Here is a 17,969-nt window from a genome sequence, read left to right on the forward strand (position 1 = left end):
ATACCTAGAGAGCATGACCTAGATAGCTATAAGAACCAATCTGTGTTGCAGACTTATCTACACAGATTGCTTCTTTTCAGATAGCAGATGTACGGTATGTTTTCCCTTTCTCAATAAGCTTTGAAGCAGGGAGCTGCTGTGCAGGGGGTCAATCCTTCATACATGACTACACAAGGGGTTGTCTGCACATTTACAGACACATTTAAAAGTATAAAGTTTGTACTTGAATCAAATGTGCAGTTTGCAGACAATCCCTTGTGTAGTGAAGTGTGAAGAGTCACATATTTGCTGGACACGGGCTCTTTCAAAGTTGTTTAGACAGAAAAAAAGTGAAGTGCTGAACTTAGAAGCCACTGTAGGAAAATATGTAATAAAACATGTCCCAAAAACGTTTTGCTATAAAAACACATTTATATGTAAACAGTAAAACAGGCCAATAATAAAGCAGTTTGGCAAATATAAATATCTGCTTTATTCTGGATTTGTTTTACCTTCAGGCATTTCCAGCTCTGCCTGCCTGGCTGTCACCTCCAGAGGAAAGGACATGTTGCTGTCTTCCTGCCTTTCCCAACCCCCTTTTATCCTCTCTGTGGGTAGCCCTCAGTTTACGCCGGGGCTAGGTTCCAGAAGGAATGGTTGTAAATCGAAACCATTGTAAATTGAAACCCAGTTTATAATGTAAGTCAATGGGAAGTGAGGGAGTTAGGTTCCAGGCCCCTCTCAAAATTGACATAAGTAACACCTAATACATTATTTTTAAAGCTTTGAAATGAAGACTTTGAATGCGAAACAGCATTATTAACCTAATAAAATAGATTGTATCATCATCAAACTAAGTTTAATAAACAAAAACATTTGCTAAACCGCACCTAATAAAATTATCACACAAACACAGAATGTATCATCATGAATCTAAGTTTAATGAACAAAAACAAAATAATCACACAACAGACTGTATCATCATCAAACTAAGTTTAATGTAGAAAAACATTTTTTTACTTACATTTTTCTGCAGCTAAGGGAAGTGGCTACTAGATCTTGTTCCTTTAAAAACGGCTCCATTGCTCAGGTCTGGTTATACACTGATTTCAGCCTGCCTGTGTTTAATCACACAACAGACTGTATCATCATCAAACTAAGTTTAATGAACAAAAAACGTTTTTTTACTTGCCTTTTTCTGCAAACAGTTCTCTGCATTGAGTCTGCAGCTAAGGAAAGTGGCTGCTAGATCTTGTTCCTTTGAAAGCTGATCCATTGATCATGTCTGGCTTGCTTTTCTTTGCATGTGTTTACTGCAACACAAGCGGACAGCTCCACCTACTGGCTATTTTAATATATGCATGTGCTAATGCTTTCAATAGCAGTCAATGCTTTTCAATAGCAAAAAAAAGGGCGTTATTCTGAAACGGCGCAAATTGAACCGCTGTAAACCGAGGGCCACCTGTATTTCAATCCTGGGAGTCAGCTCTTAGCTGGTATTAATGCGGGGCACACATAGCACAGAGAACAGCAGTTGATCACTGTCTAGAAGCTGCTCTCGCTCTCCAAGGCTGCTTCTCTGCTCCTTCCAGCATGAGGGAGGAGGGACTCTAAGTCACATGCAATAAATTTGCAGCAAGTATTGCTCTGCAAAACTTCTGCTGTCAGGAGTCCCAGGAGATCAAGCAGAAATGAAAAAAAAAAAATTTGCTCCCTATAATGAGCACAGTGTGATGTGATTAGTGATCTCAAAAAGTGCCGCCCCTATAAATTTACCACCCTAGGCACAGGCCTTGTTGGCCCAGGCCATAATACGCCCCTGATTCCTCCTACAAACTCTCAGCTCTCTTGGTCTCTGTGACACTGCCCTCTCTTGGATCCACTCTTATCTCTCTAACAGGTCCTTTTATTTCTCATTTGCTGCAACTCCTCCTCTTCATTGCCTCTGTCTGTTGGAGTACCCCAGGCTCTGTCATTGGTCCTCTACTCTTCTCTATTTAACCTCTTCACTGAGTAAACTTATCAACAGCTATGGCTTCAAATATTACCTCTATGCTGATGATACTCAGATCTACTTCTCCACCCCTGCTCTCTCTCCTTCCATCCTTTCTCATGTTAGTGACTGCTTATCTGGCATCTCTACCTGGATGGCCTCTCACCACCTAAAGAATAACATGTCCAAGACTGAGCTCCTTCTAATGTCCCCCTCTAACTCTACTCCGGTTTTCAACTTTTCTATCACTGTTAGCAGCACACTCTCTCCCCATCATCCCAAGTACGCTACCTCAGTGTTACGCTTGACTTTAATCTGTCCTTCATAACCCACATCCAATTGCTCTCTTAATCTTTTCAAAACCACCTACGCAATATTTCTATAATTCATCCATTTCTGAGTGCTGACACTACTAAGCAGCTAATCCACTCCCTGGTAATTTTACGACTTGACTACTGTAATAACCTACTAACTGGCCTTCCTCTCCCCCACCTCTCCCCCCTTCAATCCATCCAAAATGCCTCTGCCAGTCTAATCCACCTTTCCTGATGCTCTGTATCTAGTGCACCTCTCTGTGAGTCCCTCCACTGCCTCCCCATTGAATGCAGAATTAAATTAAAAGTTCTCACCCTGACCTACAAAGCCCTTACCAACACCTCCCCCGTACTACCTATCCTCACTAATCAACAAATATACTCCAACCCAACCTCTAAGTTCCAACAATGACCTGCTCCTTGCATTTTGTTACCATCACCTCCTCCCATGCTAGACTGCAGGACTTCTCTCATGCGACACAAACCCTCTGGAATGCACTATCTTGTGCTGTCAGACTTTCTCCTAATCTGTCCTCCTTTAAATGCTCCCTAAAGACATTTTTGTTCAGGGAAGCCTATCACCCAACTCAGTAACAAATTAATTCCACTTGCCTAATAATTGCCCTTATCTACTGTTCGTTTAAGGAATATATACTCAGAACTATTTAATTTAGGCTTTCTTCTTCTAACCAACTTTTATTCTCGTATGTTCCTCTCATTCTCCTATAACGTCTGCAGTTATTGGTAGGTGAGTTAAATTGGACATGGAGGAAACTGGAATAGGTATTTTCCTTTCAAATCATTCAGTCAGAGGTTCCACAGCTTCTAAATCATTTTTGAAAACTGCTCCTTTTGTTATTTTGCTTTAAACTAGCAAAGCATGAGTCTCTAGTCGTATGATAAAATTATCCTAAATTGTAGTAAATTAGTAAAGACACAGAGATGAATAGATAATAATTTATATTTTCAGTTACTAATCCGCAATTAATCTCGCGTACCATGTGCTTCCATCCTAGCTGTAGAGAATGATCACCATCCTGCACATTTGGAACAGATTTTTACCTTACACCAGTTTAATCTCAATGAGCTGTTTCACTTGTTAGAGTTTTATTCAGCTTCTTATTTTCCTCACATTCTTTGTTTTGTTTGCCTGTTTGTTTGAAATTTCCTTCTCTGTTTTTAACTTTTTTGTATTTGGTATATTGGTCAGTTTATGGACACTATGGGCAAGATTTATAATGAGGCAAATGCCTTAATCGGTTGCAGGCTCTTTCATTTGGGAGTGCAACTGATGTTTATAAAACGTCTGTTTAAACTGATGCTTTATAAACCCTCTCGCCAACTTGGATTTGACGAATGAAAATCACCCTGGATTTATTCGACCAGGGTTATTGACAAGCACTACTCTCATGCAATTGGTTGAGCAAGGGTAGAGGGCAGCATTGGGGAATATATGCGCCCCACAATCTGCGATGGAATGCGGGCAGGTTCACAACATGTGAATCCTGTCCGTTCTCAGAATGATACATTTTTGCCCGATAACTCTGTATATGGGCTTTGAATTTTTTTATATAAAGTAATCAGGTCACCTTCCAAGTGCTTTTTTCTAGAGAAAACAGACCCAGTTTGGCTAACCTTTCCTTATAGCTTAAATCTAAGTTAGAAATGTTTTTTTTTAGATTGGTCCCTAGAACTGCACTCCATACTCAAGGTGAGATCTTACCAGGGATTTATATAGTAACAGAATTATGCTTTTCTCCCTTGCTTCAATGCCTATTTCAATGCATGCTAGTATCTTATTAGCCTTAGAAGCCACTGTCCTGCATTGTGCACAAATCTTTAGCTTGTTATCTATATATATATATATATATATATATATATATATATATATATATATATATATATATATATATATATATATATATATATATATATATATATATATATATATATTTCTGTTGCAAGCAAAAAGCCAAAAAAAACTGATATCACTCTTGCGGTACAGTTAGTGTGCCACTTGTAATTTAGCCCCTTATCAGCAGGGGTGTGAGCACTGGGCTCTCAAAGGTCTCAACTGAGACTGGGCCCATAACTCTAGGGGGCCATCTGGCTCTGCAATCAGTGGTTAAGTTAATACAAAGGGGCATTGTGAGACCAGGGCAAGAACAATATTCAGTATTCATTTCATTTTAAATACAACGAATACTGAATTTTCGTTAAAAATAATGTGAATGTTTTAAAGCTACAGGTGAAAAGTTCACCTGTAGCTAGAATATTTACCTTAATATGCTCTGGAGAGCATGAAGAGCACGATAAGGTATGTTTGTAGCTGGTGGATCTATGGTTTAATGGGTGGTATTCCAGGGTTTTCTCTTACCTCTCACATATAGTTTGGTGCCAGCTGGATTTTGCCATTTCTCAGATGTTCCATTTGCTAATTCAGTTTCAATACGGCAACAATAGTTCACACTGTCCCCTCTAGTTATATTTTGTATTGTAATGTTCACATCCCGAGTTTCTAGTCTTAAGGAAACAAATAATCTCTCCTTATAACGGGGATCTATGTTGTTGGTGCTGTTGTAAATAATATCTCCACAAAAATTGTTATTACCCGCTCTCAAGATGATATGAGTACTGCTGATATTTGTAATATCGTTCGGGTATGCATACTTGCATGGGATGGTCACTGACTCCTCTGGGAATGACTGTAAACTTTGTGGTTGATCTACACAGAAGTCTCTGGGAGAATTTCCACGGACTCTGCCTGAAAACAGGAGCACATAAAATATAAGTCAGAATGAGGAAAACGTTGGCACAGAAAAAGGCTGTTTAGTTTTCAGTAAGGTCCACTAAATAATGCTGCAAAGCCACAAAGTTCCAGTTACATTAATCTATGACAAGTTTAGTAAAATCATCCTTTGTTCTACAAAATCTGTGAGTACCACTATTTGTGACTATTAAAGATATATTAGCAGAAGTACCAAAGTGATAGAAATAAATATGTACCCATTTGTGCTAAATAATTTAATGCAAAAATACAATTCTTACAAATATGAAAATGTTATAAATTGCACCATTTCTTTATTAAAAAAAAGAAAGACCTATCTATTATTACATTTAAATATGCAATGTATTTAATGGACATGAAACCCAAACATTTTCTTTTATGATTCAGCTAGAGAAGACAATTTTAAAGAACGTTCCAATTTACTGCTGTTATCTAATTTGCTTAATTCTTTAGGTATCCTTTGTTGAAGAAATAACAATGCACATGTGTGAGCCAATCCAAGGAATCTATGTGCAGCCACCAATCAGCAGCTACTGAGCCTATTTAGATATGCTTTTCAAGAAAGGATTTAGCAAATTAGATAATAGAAGTAAATTGAAAAGTTGTTTAAAACTGCATGCTCTGTCTAAATCATGAAAGAAAAAAAGGTGGGTTTTATTTCCCTTTAAGGTCAGTTTTACTGTGCTACTATTTGGTTGAACCCTTGTAAAAAGTATTTTGTATAGAACTTTTTATACCTTAGTCTATTAAAACTTTTATGAGCACATATGTTTCTGCTAGACTATGCAGGCTACAAAGAGTAAAGGAAAAATAATAATAATTCCAGAGCCCAATCATAATTCTAATGTGCATTTCCGAAGAATTACATTTTAACAAAACAGGTAAAGTTATAAACTGCACTCTACCCCAGAATTAAAGGGACAGTGTACTCTATCCCCCCCTTTAATTTTTTTCCCAAAGATCCATTTTATCTAGAATGTATTCCATTTTTAACTAATATATTGTTTATATTTATATCATTCTTTGAAAAAAGCGTCCTTTGCCTATTAATGTTTACTTACGTATAGGCTAAAGAAAGTTGTGTAAACAATGGGCAAGATTACATATGCAGCGTCGCACGCAAAAGCCGGCGATGCCAGTTTCTAGTCCTGTAAATGCGGCACGTATATTTCACCCGCCGCCCGCAAATTTTACCCCCATAAGCTAACATAGAACCGCGTCGCAAGTCGGTATCACATATTCAGTGCAAGGACTTACGCGCCGAAAATGGAGAAATCTTACTCCATTTTCACCTTGCCACACATAGGCAGGCGCAGCAAGCCTTGCGCTGAAAATGTGAGCACCGTAACCCACCTGAAAATATTAACAAACACCTAGCGTATGCGCAATATCTACTGTGGCAAACCTAGCCACTTCTGGACTATAACGTAAGAAAGCTTGTCTATAGGCTGTATATTGTGCTATGTAGATGTGACAGACCCTTCTGTCAGCACTGAAAGAGTTAACTGTGTTCAGTTTTAGCCTCAGCTATTGTGCACTGTCATTAATGTTATTGATAAACAGTCCATTGTTTAATCACCCTCAGAGAGCAAATGCTTAGGTGATAAGAAAAGCCAAATGTATCTTGTGTTTAAATTGTTATCAGCTTAAGCAAGGTAAATCTATTGTATCATGTCAAGGGTGTGTTCCCTTCATCTAATGTACAACATTCTTTCAACCCCCCTTCTGGGGGGGGGTCAGACCTGCATAAATACTGGGCATATGAGCCTTAATAAAAGTTCTCTGTTTTAAACCTGAAAACTGGCTGGGTTGTGAATTGCTGATTCCCTATGCAGGACATTGTTCCCTGGTGTTAACCCTTGGTATCCGGTTGGTACCGTTACATCTACCTACCTGTCAACCGCCATCCCCCACCACAATAATTAATAAAGTATATTAACCCCGGTGCTCTGACAAAATGCCGGCGGACACTTGGCCGACAGGATTCTGTCCGACGGACATTTGGCCAATGGACAGAATGCAGAAGCATGTTCCGAGTTTGGCCGAGGGCAGATACGCTCCAGAGTGTTCTGTTCTAATCAGACCCTTTATACCCCCAATGGCTGGGGCACTCACCACCTCCTATGACCCAGGCCCCACAGAGAAACCGCTTCTTCTTCTGTAAACCGCACAGTCCGCCTCTGGGAACCTAACAATGGGTCCCAGCCCACACGTCTAGTAATTCTGTCTGGGAATTATCTATCTATCTATCGAATCTATCTATTTATCTATCTATCAAATTTATCTATCTATTGAATTTATCTATCTATCAAATGTATTTATCTATCTAATCTATCTATCTATCTATCTATCTATCTATCTATCTATCTATCTATCTATCTATCTATCTATCTATCTATCTATCTATCTATCTATCTATCTATCTATCTATCTATCTATCAAATCTATCTATCTATCTATCTATCTATCTATCTATCTATCTATCTTGTTGCCGGACTGTTATGTGACAGCCACTTGTCTGTCGGACTATTATCCGTTGGCCAAATGTTCGTGGGCCAAATGTTCGTCGACCAAATGTCCGTTGGCTAACAGTCCGGCCAAGTTAGCCCCTAATCCGTCAACCCCCACATCAGAATATAACTCATAAACCTATTAACCCCTAAACTGCCATCCCCCCACATCGCTATCTACCTATTAACCCCTAATCCGCCAACCCCCACATCACAATATAATTAAGAAACCTATTAACCCCTAAACCCCCATCACCCCACATTGCAAATACTAATAAATGTATTATCCCCTAATCCGCCATTCACCCAAATCCCGAACTACCTATTAAAACTATTAACCACAGCACTTTCCCATTTGTTGACCATTTGGGACCAGGGCTATTTTTACATTTTTGTGGTGTTTGTGTTTAGCTGTAATTTTTGCTCTTACTCATTTACTGTATCCACACATATTATATACCGTTTTTCTAACTTTGACCCCCAAAATCTGTTACACATCTACAACCACCAAAAAACACCCATGCTAAATAGTTTCTAAATTTTGTCTTGAGTTTAGAAATACCCAAAGTTATAATGCAATAAATACAAGTAGCACTTTGCTATTTCCAAAAATGTTTTTTTTCAAAATTAGTTACATTGGAAAACTGTTATCTGTCAGGAATCCCTGAATATCCCTTGACATGTATATGTTTTTTTTTTAATAGAGAACCCAAATTATTGATCTAGGCCCATTTTGGTATATTGTATGTCACCATTTCACTGCCAAATGCGATCAAATAAAAAAATTGTTCACTTTTTCACAAACTTTAGGTTTCTCACTGAAATTATTTACAAACAGCTTGTGCAATTATGGCACAAATGGTTGTAAATGCTTCTCTGGAATCCCCTTTGTTCAGAAATAGCAGACATATATGGCTTTGGTATTGCTTTATGGTAATTAGAAGGCCGCTAAATTCCGCTGTGCTCCACATGTGTATTATGCCCAGCAGTGAAGGGGTTAATTAGGGAGCTTGTAGGGAGCATGTAGGGTTAATTTTAGCTTGAGTGTAGTGTAGTAGACAACCCCAAGTATTGATCTAGGCTCATTTTGGTATATTTCATGCCACAATTTCACCGCCAAATGCGATCAAATAAAAAAAAAAAAGTTCACTTTTTCACAAACTTTAGGTTTCACACTGAAATTATTTACAAACAGCTTGTGCAATTATGGCACAAATGGTTGTAACTGCTTTTCTGGGATCCCCCTTGTTCAGAAATAGCAGACATATATGGCATTTGGCATTTTTTTGGTAATTAGAAGGCCGCTAAAATCCGCTGCGCACCACACTTGTATTATGCTCAGCAGTGAAGGAGTTAATTAGGTAGCTTGTAGGGAGCTTGTAGGGTTAATTTTAGCTTTAGTGTAGAGATCAGTCTCCCACCTGACACATCCCACCCCCTGATTCCTCCCAAACAGCTATCTTCCCTCCCCCACTCCACAATTGTCCCCGCCATCTTAAGTACTGTCAAAAAGTCTGCCAGTACTAAAATAAAAGACTGGCTGTCTGCCAGTACCCAGTTTGCCCCCCCAAAAAAGTTTTTTATTTTTTGTTATAAAATATTAATTTTTCTGTAGTGTAGCTGCCTCCCTTCAATACCCCCTCCCAGATCCTTTGATCTTTACTTTTTTTTCCCCCTCCCTCTCCCTCCTACCCATTCAATTACATGGGTGGTAGTAGTTATTGCATGTGCGCATCCCTCGCACGCTCCTGGCACCCGGCGTGCACATTGCACATACAGGAACCAGATGCCGGGTTGCGATGGGGCGCCTACCCGCCTCCCTACTAAGGTTCCTACCCCCCAACGATCGGCACCATCGCTACCGGTGCAGAGAGGGCCACAGAGTGTCTCTCTCTGCATCGGTGTGTAAAAAAATGGTATTGCAGGATGCCTCAATATCGAGGCCTCACTGCAATACCATGAAAGCGGCTGGAAGCAATCAGGATTTCTTTCACCGCTTGAAACCCCAGAGGACGTGTGAGGAACATCCTTGGTCGTTAAGGGTATTTTTTTGTAGGACGTTCCTGGAACGTCCTCGTCGCGAAGGGGTTAAAGTGACACTGAACCAAATTTTTTTCTTTCGTGAGTCAGATAGAGCATGCAATTTTAAGTTTCTAGTTTACTCCTATTATCAAATTTTCTTCCTACTCTTGGTATCTTTATTTAAAAAGCAAGAATGTAAGTTTAGATGCCGGCCCATTTTTGGTGTCCAACCTGGGTTATTCTTGCTGATTGGTGGATAAATTCACCCAGCAAAAAATTAGTGCTGTTCAGTGTACTGAACCAAAAATTGCCTGGCTCCTTAGCTTAGATGCCTTCTTTTTCAAATAAAGATAGCAAGAGAACAAAGAAAAATTGATAATAGGAGTAAATTAGAAAGTTGCTTAAAATTGCATGTTCTATCTGAATTATGAAAGAAAAAAAATTCAGTTCAGTGTCCCTTTAAGCTATTAACTCCTAAACCACCAACCCCCCACAATGCAAATAACTAACAGCTAGATTACGAGTTTTGCGTTATGAGTGAAAAAGCAATGTTATGCTTCATAACAATGCTTTTTCCCTAACGCCGCTATTAAAAGTCTTGTCAGAATAGGTGTACCGCACACCTTTTTGGCTGTCACGCAACATCAGTACCACACTTTTAAAAAAGTCCTTTTTCAATGGGACTCCCATAAGGCCGGTATTACGAGTTTTGCTGTGAGGCCAAAAAGTGAGCGGTACAGCCTAAAATGGCAAGATCTGTACCGCCATCTAAAGTCACTAGTTATGAGTTTTATGCTACAAAGCTGTAACATAAAACTCATAACTAAAGTGTTACAAAGTACAATAACACTCATAAACTACCTATTAACCCCTAAACTGAGGTCCTCCCGCATCGCAAATTCTAAAATAAAATTATTAACCCCTAATCTGCCGCTCCGGACATTGGCACCACTTAAAAAAATGTATTAACCCCTATCCCGCCGCTCCCCAACATCATCGCCACTATAATAAACCTAATTAACCCCTAAACCGCCACCCTCCCGCATCACAAACACTATTTAAATATTATTAACCCCTAATCTACCATCCGCCAACACTGCCGCTATAATAAACCTATTAACCACTAAACCGCAAGCCCCCCACAACGAAATATTCTAAAATAAACTATTAACCCTAAACCTCTGGCCTCCCACATCACTACATAAATATATTAACCCCTAAACCTAACCCTAGCGTAACCCTAAGCCTAAATCTAATCCTAACCCTAACGTAACCCTAAGCCTAACACCTATCCCGCCGCTCCCCAACATCGTCGCCACTATAATAAACCTAATTAACCCCTAAACCGCCACCCTCCCGCATCACAAACACTATTTAAATATTATTAACCCCTAATCTACCATCCGCCAACACTGCCGCTATAATAAACCTATTAACCACTAAACCGCAAGCCCCCCACAACGAAATATTCTAAAATAAACTATTAACCCTAAACCTCTGGCCTCCCACATCACTACATAAATATATTAACCCCTAAACCTAACCCTAGCGTAACCCTAAGCCTAAATCTAATCCTAACCCTAACGTAACCCTAAGCCTAACACCCCCTAACTTAAATATAATTAAAATTAATCTAAATAAAATTTACTATTATTACTTAAATAATACCTATTTAAAACTAAATACTTACCTATAAAATAAAACCTAAGCTAGCTACAAAATAACTAATAGTTATATTGTAGCTAGCTTAGGTTTTATTTTTATTTCACAGGTAAGTTTGTATTTATTTTAACTAGGTAGACTTGTTAGTAAATAGTTATTAACTATTTACTAACTACCTAGCTAAAATAAATACAAATTTACCTGTAAAATAAAACCTAACCTGCCTTACACTAAAACCTAACATTACAATAAAATAAAATAAATTAAATTAATAAAATACAATTATCTAAATTACAAAAAAATAAACACTAAATTACACAAAATAAAAAAAACAAAATTATCAAAAATAAAAATGAATTACTCCTTATCTAATAGCCCTATCAAAATAAAAAAGCTCCCCGCAAAATAAAAAAACCCTAGCCTGCACTAAACTGCCAATGGCCCTTATAAGGGCCTTTCACATGGATTGCCCCAAAGAAATCAGCTCTTTTACCTATAAAAAAATACAAACACCCCCCAACAGTAAAACCCACCACCCACCCAATCAAACACCCCAAATAAAAACCTATCTAAATAAACCTAAGCTAATTATTGCCCTGAAAAGGGCATTTGGATGGGCATTGCCCTTAAAAGGAAATTTAGCTCTTTTACATTGCCCAAACCCTAAGCTAAAAATAAAACCCACCCAATAAACCCTTAAAAAACCTAACACTAACATCCGACGATCCACTTACAGTTTTCGAAGACCGGACATCCATCCTCATCCAGGCGACAGAAGTCTTCATCCAAGCGGGCAGAAGTCCTCATCGAAGCCGGCAGAGGTCTTCATGCAAGCGGGCAGAAGTCTTCATCCAGATGGCATCTTCTATCTTCATCCATCCGGCGCGGAGCGGGTCCATCTTCAAGACATCCGGCGTGGAGCATCCTCCTTTTACGATCGCCGCTGAAAAATGAAGTTTCCCTTTAAGTGACGTCATCCAAGATGGCATCCCATATATTCCAAAGGAATTAAAGGGGAAAAAATCCTATTGGCTGTCCAATCAGCCAATAGAATGTGAGTTCAATCCTATTGGCTGATTGGATCAGCCAATAGGATGAAATTTCAATCCTATTGGCTGATTGCAACAGCCAATAGGATTTGTTCCCCTTTAATTCCTATTGGCTGATAGAATTCTATCAGCCAATCGGAATGTAAGGGACGCCATCTTGGATGACTTCACTTAAAGGGAAATTTCCTTTTCCCGTGACGATCGTAAGAAGAGGATACTCCGCGCCGGATGTCTTATAGATGGACCTGCTCCGTGACGGATGGATGAAGATAGAAGATGCCGTCTGAATGAAGACTTCGGCCCGCTTGGATGAAGACTTCTGCCGGCTTCGAAGAGGACTTCTGCCCGCTTGGATGAAGACTTCTGCCTGGATGAGGATGGATGTCCGGTCTTTGAAAAAGTGGATCGTCGAGGGTTAGTGTTAGGTTATTTTTAAGGGTTTATTGGGAGGGTTTTATTTTTAGCTTAGGGTTTGGGCAATGTAAAAGAGCTAAATGCCATTTTAAGGGCAATGCCCATCCAAATGCCCTTTTCAGGGCAATGGTTAGCTTAGATTTATTTAGTTAGGTTTTTATTTGGGGGGTTTGGTTGGGTGGGTGGTGGGTTTTACTGTTGGGGGTGTTATGTAATTTTTTTTTACAGGTAAAAGAGCTGATTTCTTTGGGGCAATGCCCCACAAAAGGCCCTTTTAAAGGCTATTGGTAGTTTAGTTTAGGCTAGGTTTTTTTTTTACTTTGGATGGGCTTTTATTATTTTGATAGAGGTAATTGTATTTAATTTAGTCAATTGTATTTAATTTAGGTAATTTATTTAATTGTAGTGTAAGGTTAGGTGTTAGTGTAAGGCAGGTTAGGTTTTAAGGGCCATTGGCAGTTTAGTGTAGGCTAGGGTTTTTTTTATTTTGGAGGCTTTTTTATTTTGATTGGGCTATTAGATTAGGAGTAATTTGTTTTTATTTTTTATAATTTCGTTTTTTATTTTGTGTAATTTAGTGTTTATTTTTTTGTAATTTAGAAAATTGTATTTTAATAATTTAATTTATTTTATTTTATTTTATTGTAATGTTAGGTTTTAGTGTAAGGCTGGTTAGGTTTTATTTTACAGGTACATTTGTATTTATTTTAGCTAGGTAGTTAGTAAATAGTTAATAACTATTTACTAACTAGTCTACCTAGTTAAAATAAATACAAATTTACCTGTGAACTAAAAATAAAACCTTATCTAGCTACAATGTAACTATTAGTTATATTGTAGCTAGCTTAGGTTTTTTTTTTTACAGGTAAGTATTTAGTTTTAAATAGGAATTATTTAGGTAATAATTGTAAGTTTAATTTAGATTTATTTTAATTATATTTAAGTTAGGGAGGGTTAGGGTTAGCTTTAGGGTTTCTTTAGGGTTAGGGTTATGCTTAGGGTTACGTTAGGGTTACGTTTAGGGGTTAATATATTTATTTAGTGTTAGTGATGTTGGAGGCCAGAGGTTTAGGGGTTAATAACTGTAATGTAGGTGGCGGCGATGTTAAGGGTGGCAGATTAGGGGTTAATAACTGTATGTAGGTGGCGGGGATATTGGGAGCGGCAGATTAGGGGTTAATAGTTTTATTTAGGTGGCGGCGATGTTATGGGCAGCAGATTAGGGGTTAATACCCTTATGTAGGTTGCAGCGATTTTGGGGGCGGCACATTTGTGGTGTTTAGATGTGGTTTTTAGGTTAAGGTGTTAGGTTTAAATTTAACTTTTTCTTTCCCCATAGACATCAATGGGCTGCATTACGGAGCTTTTCTTTCCGCGATCACAGGTGTTAGGCTTTATTTTAGCCGACTCTCCCCATTGATGGCTATGGGGAAATCGTGCACAAGCACGTCAAAACCCTGCTTGTATTTGGGTGAGGTATGGAGCTCAATGCCACCATATTGCCCGCACAAGCGGGTTTTTCAAAACCTGTAATAGCAGCGTTATAGGGAGGTGAAATAACAACGCTTTTGTGGCAGTTGTTAATTTACGTATAACGCTCAAAACTTGTAATCTAGCTCTAATTTAATTACTATTCCCCCTAACCTAACACCACCTAAATTAACCCCAATTACAGAAAATAAAAGAATACTAATTTACTATTAAAATAAAAAAAACTAACATTACTTAAAAAAACCCAACTAAGATTAAATTAAATTAATCTGAAATTAAATGAAATTTAAAGCAAAAAAGCTGTTAAATTTAGGGCAATGCCCTACAAAAGGTCCCTTTAAGGGCTATTGGTACTTTAGATTAGGGGGTGTTTTTATTTTGGGGGGGTTGGTGGGGGAGGGGGGTTTACTATTGGGGGGCAGTATTTTATTTAAAGCAAAAAAGCTGTTAAACTTCGGGCAATGCCCTGCAAAAGGCCCTTTTAAGGGCTATTGGTAGTTTAGTATTAGATTAAGAGGTGTTTTTATTTGGGGGGCTTTTTTATTTTTTATGGAGGTATTACATTAGGTTTAATTTTTTATGTTGGATAATTTGGTTTATTTTTTTCTGTAATGTTAATAGTTTTAATAGGTACTTTGCGTTGTGGGTGAATGGCTGATTAGGGGTTAATATATTTATTAGTTATATTGCATTGTGGGGGATGCGGGTTTAGGGGTTAATATATTTATTATTAGTTACGATAGTGGTTGGCGGATATAGGGGTTTTAAAATCTTAAAATTTTAAAATATTAAAATGGAGCGCTCAAAAAAAGCTAAAGTGCGGCCGTATTGGACAGAAGTAAAAAGTGCGCAAAATACCGGACAGTGATAGACTATAGCAAGCGCAGAAAATTAACCACAAATGCCTAATCTATAAGTCCTGGATAAATGTACTGGGAGACGCTACAAATACATAGAATATGTGTATACAATCAAAAAGAAATATAAATAATAAAAATATAAATGTAAATAAAATAGATAGTATATAAAGTGCAATTCATAAACATTTATAAAAAATAGATATTAATAAAAATTCATAAAAAATACATTTAATACAATTGATTAAAGGTCGACCTTAATGTCAAATAACAATGATTCAAATACAAAAACAAATACAAATACAATAAAAATCACATCAGAAAAAACAGAATTGAATGATACTGTGTGTCCAATGAACAATAGAACAAACGTCCTCAAATTGCCAAAAAGTCTATAAGAAAGTCTTTATGTCCTTTGTGCTTGCCAACTTGAAAATCCATGTAGACAACAAGCCTCCTAGTGACAAAGGACAAACTCAGTTTCAGAAAGTTGATATCTGCGATAGTATATTGCCCAAGTGCATATACTTTGTAATTCTTAGTCCCAGAGGCTCACCACATGAAACAATCGATGTAATGGATATATGTTACATTCATATAGTGATATAAAATTACAAGTACTAGTATCGTTAAGATGTAAAAAGTGTCTACTCGCAATCCTGGAGCCTTAGATCCTACAAGCGGCTGCTAACTGAATATCCCCCTGAAAACTGACAGGCTAATTCGCAATGTCAGTCAGAGGTGCCGTGGGCCAAAATTCAGAGGCTCCGTATAACACAGGAATACCGGCTCTATGCGAGATAGGATAATAACTCCGTTTACGGAGTGAATATGAGCAACGCGTTTCAATTGTTAAATCTTTATCAAGCTCGTTACCGGATAGCTCCTTCCCGGGTAATTATGTACCTATATCTACTTTCTGATTGGATGGCCTCATAACCAATCAGGATGGCTAAATACGCTACCTGTCAATCATTCCTTAATCTATGCCGCAGCTAAAATACAAATGACATATTGCAATGCTAACACTATATGCACAAATTTATAGCGTGCTGATTTAACAGTTATAGTAAGCACACACCAATAATTCTATACTGTCACAGTAGTGCTATATCTCCACTTAGAAATTAATAGAGATTTTAAATATAACTGACATCGTAAGTATAAAAATTGGCAAAGTCAAAAAACTAAAATATGAGGATAGCAGATAAGACTGCCAAAGGATATCTCAATGCCTAATTAAAAAATTCTTAATTAGAGACTTTTTTAATAAAATTATAGTACTAATCTATATTTCTCACTAGCCGTAATAAGGTATAAAATAATGATTGATGATAGAACTTCTCAAATATGAAACCAAATATAGAAGATATAATACATTTAAAAAAAAAAAAATTTAAAAATTTAAAATTAAAAAATTTAAAAATTTAAAATTTTTATTCGCTAGTTTTTATAGAATCTGAGAGACTTCTATTTATTTTGGAGTTTGTGTAGTAGTTTTATTTTGGCGCAGTCTCACACAAAATATTTTTTTTGTATCCGTGGATATAGGGGTTTTTACGTGTCAGGTTTATTTTTGGGGGACGGGTTAGACTTTTACGGGCGATGTAGGTTTTCTTGTGTTTTACTTAGGTGCTTGCAGTTTTTAAACTGCTGTAAGTCACTTGCGACTCCAGAAATGTGTATTTCCGCACAACTCTGGACATCACTAGTTTATCCGACTTACGACAGTTTATGAACTGCCGGCGGGGTTTATTTGATTCCCCGATGTGCGAGGTGAAATTTAGGGGCGATGCAGTTTTCAGCAGTTGCGCTGAAGCCTGGGCTGCATATATAATCTCGCCCATAGTCAGCAGAATAAATTACACTCCCAGTTGGAGGTAGGAGAGATAAAAAGGACCAGATTACGAGTGGAGTGGTATATATCGCTCCCTCTCACTTGCTAACTTCGCTAGGAATAAGCATTTTGCACTTCAGGTAGCCCTTGTATTACAAGTTGAAATTAAAAGGTTTTCGCTTGAACGCTAACCAGATGCATGCAAAAAGTTAGAATATTGTATTCACAGATAGAAGTCAATGGAGCAAGAAATGTGAAAACTTTAACACCATACTCGCGCGAAAACCTGATTGCATATTCTCAAGTGCGCTAACCCGACATGAAAATATTAATATTTCACATTCCTATGTTCTTCACGTAGAAAATTATGTTCTACTAATTCATAAATAGATATTTATATATATATATATATATATATATATATATATATATATATATATATATATAATGATGGTATATTGGTACAATATATATCTATACATTATATATATATATGCTAACTTATATATGGGATATTTTGAGGGCTGCCACATCTTTGGAGGTGAATGCCACCTAAAGTCTAATATCATTACATATGGTAGATACATAGACGATCTAATTCTTGTATACAGAGATGGTCATGATTCGACCATACCAGAATTCATTAAATATTTAAATTGCAATGTACTAAATTTAACTTTAACCTATCAGTCTGATCATCAAAGTATTGAATATTTGGACTTATACTTGCAACATGATGACAATTGTAATATCATCATTTCCAATTACAGTAAACCTCTATCTAGGAATACCATTTTAAGAGCTGACTCCTGCCATGCACCACATATGAGAAAAGGTCTACCTAAGGGGCAATTTCTCCGTCTCCGTAGAAATTGCACAACTTTTAAATTATACAAACAAGAAGCTCAGAAACTTATAGATAAACTTACAGAGAGGGGTTATAACAGAACACTTCTCAAAAAAACCATGACACAAGTAGCAAAGATGAATAGAAATATACTTCTTAACAAAAAGGAGGGACAGAGCATTCCGATTAGAAATAATAATCTACAT

The 17,969-nt window shown here is 37.4% G+C and overlaps 1 protein-coding gene across 2 annotated transcripts in view; it reads right to left on the bottom strand.

Moving 5' to 3' along the window:
• The window catches only part of LOC128663791 (uncharacterized), a 331,967-nt gene that overhangs the window by 219,972 nt on the left and 94,026 nt on the right, over positions 1–17,969 (bottom strand). For both annotated transcript variants that reach the window (XM_053718293.1, XM_053718294.1), the window contains exon 2: positions 4,664–5,050. In XM_053718293.1, the coding sequence (XP_053574268.1) occupies positions 4,664–5,050 (387 nt within the window). The remainder of the gene's footprint in view (positions 1–4,663; positions 5,051–17,969) is intronic.

Source organism: Bombina bombina, chromosome 6 (assembly GCF_027579735.1).
Source record: "Bombina bombina isolate aBomBom1 chromosome 6, aBomBom1.pri, whole genome shotgun sequence".
Lineage (NCBI taxonomy): Eukaryota > Metazoa > Chordata > Amphibia > Anura > Bombinatoridae > Bombina > Bombina bombina.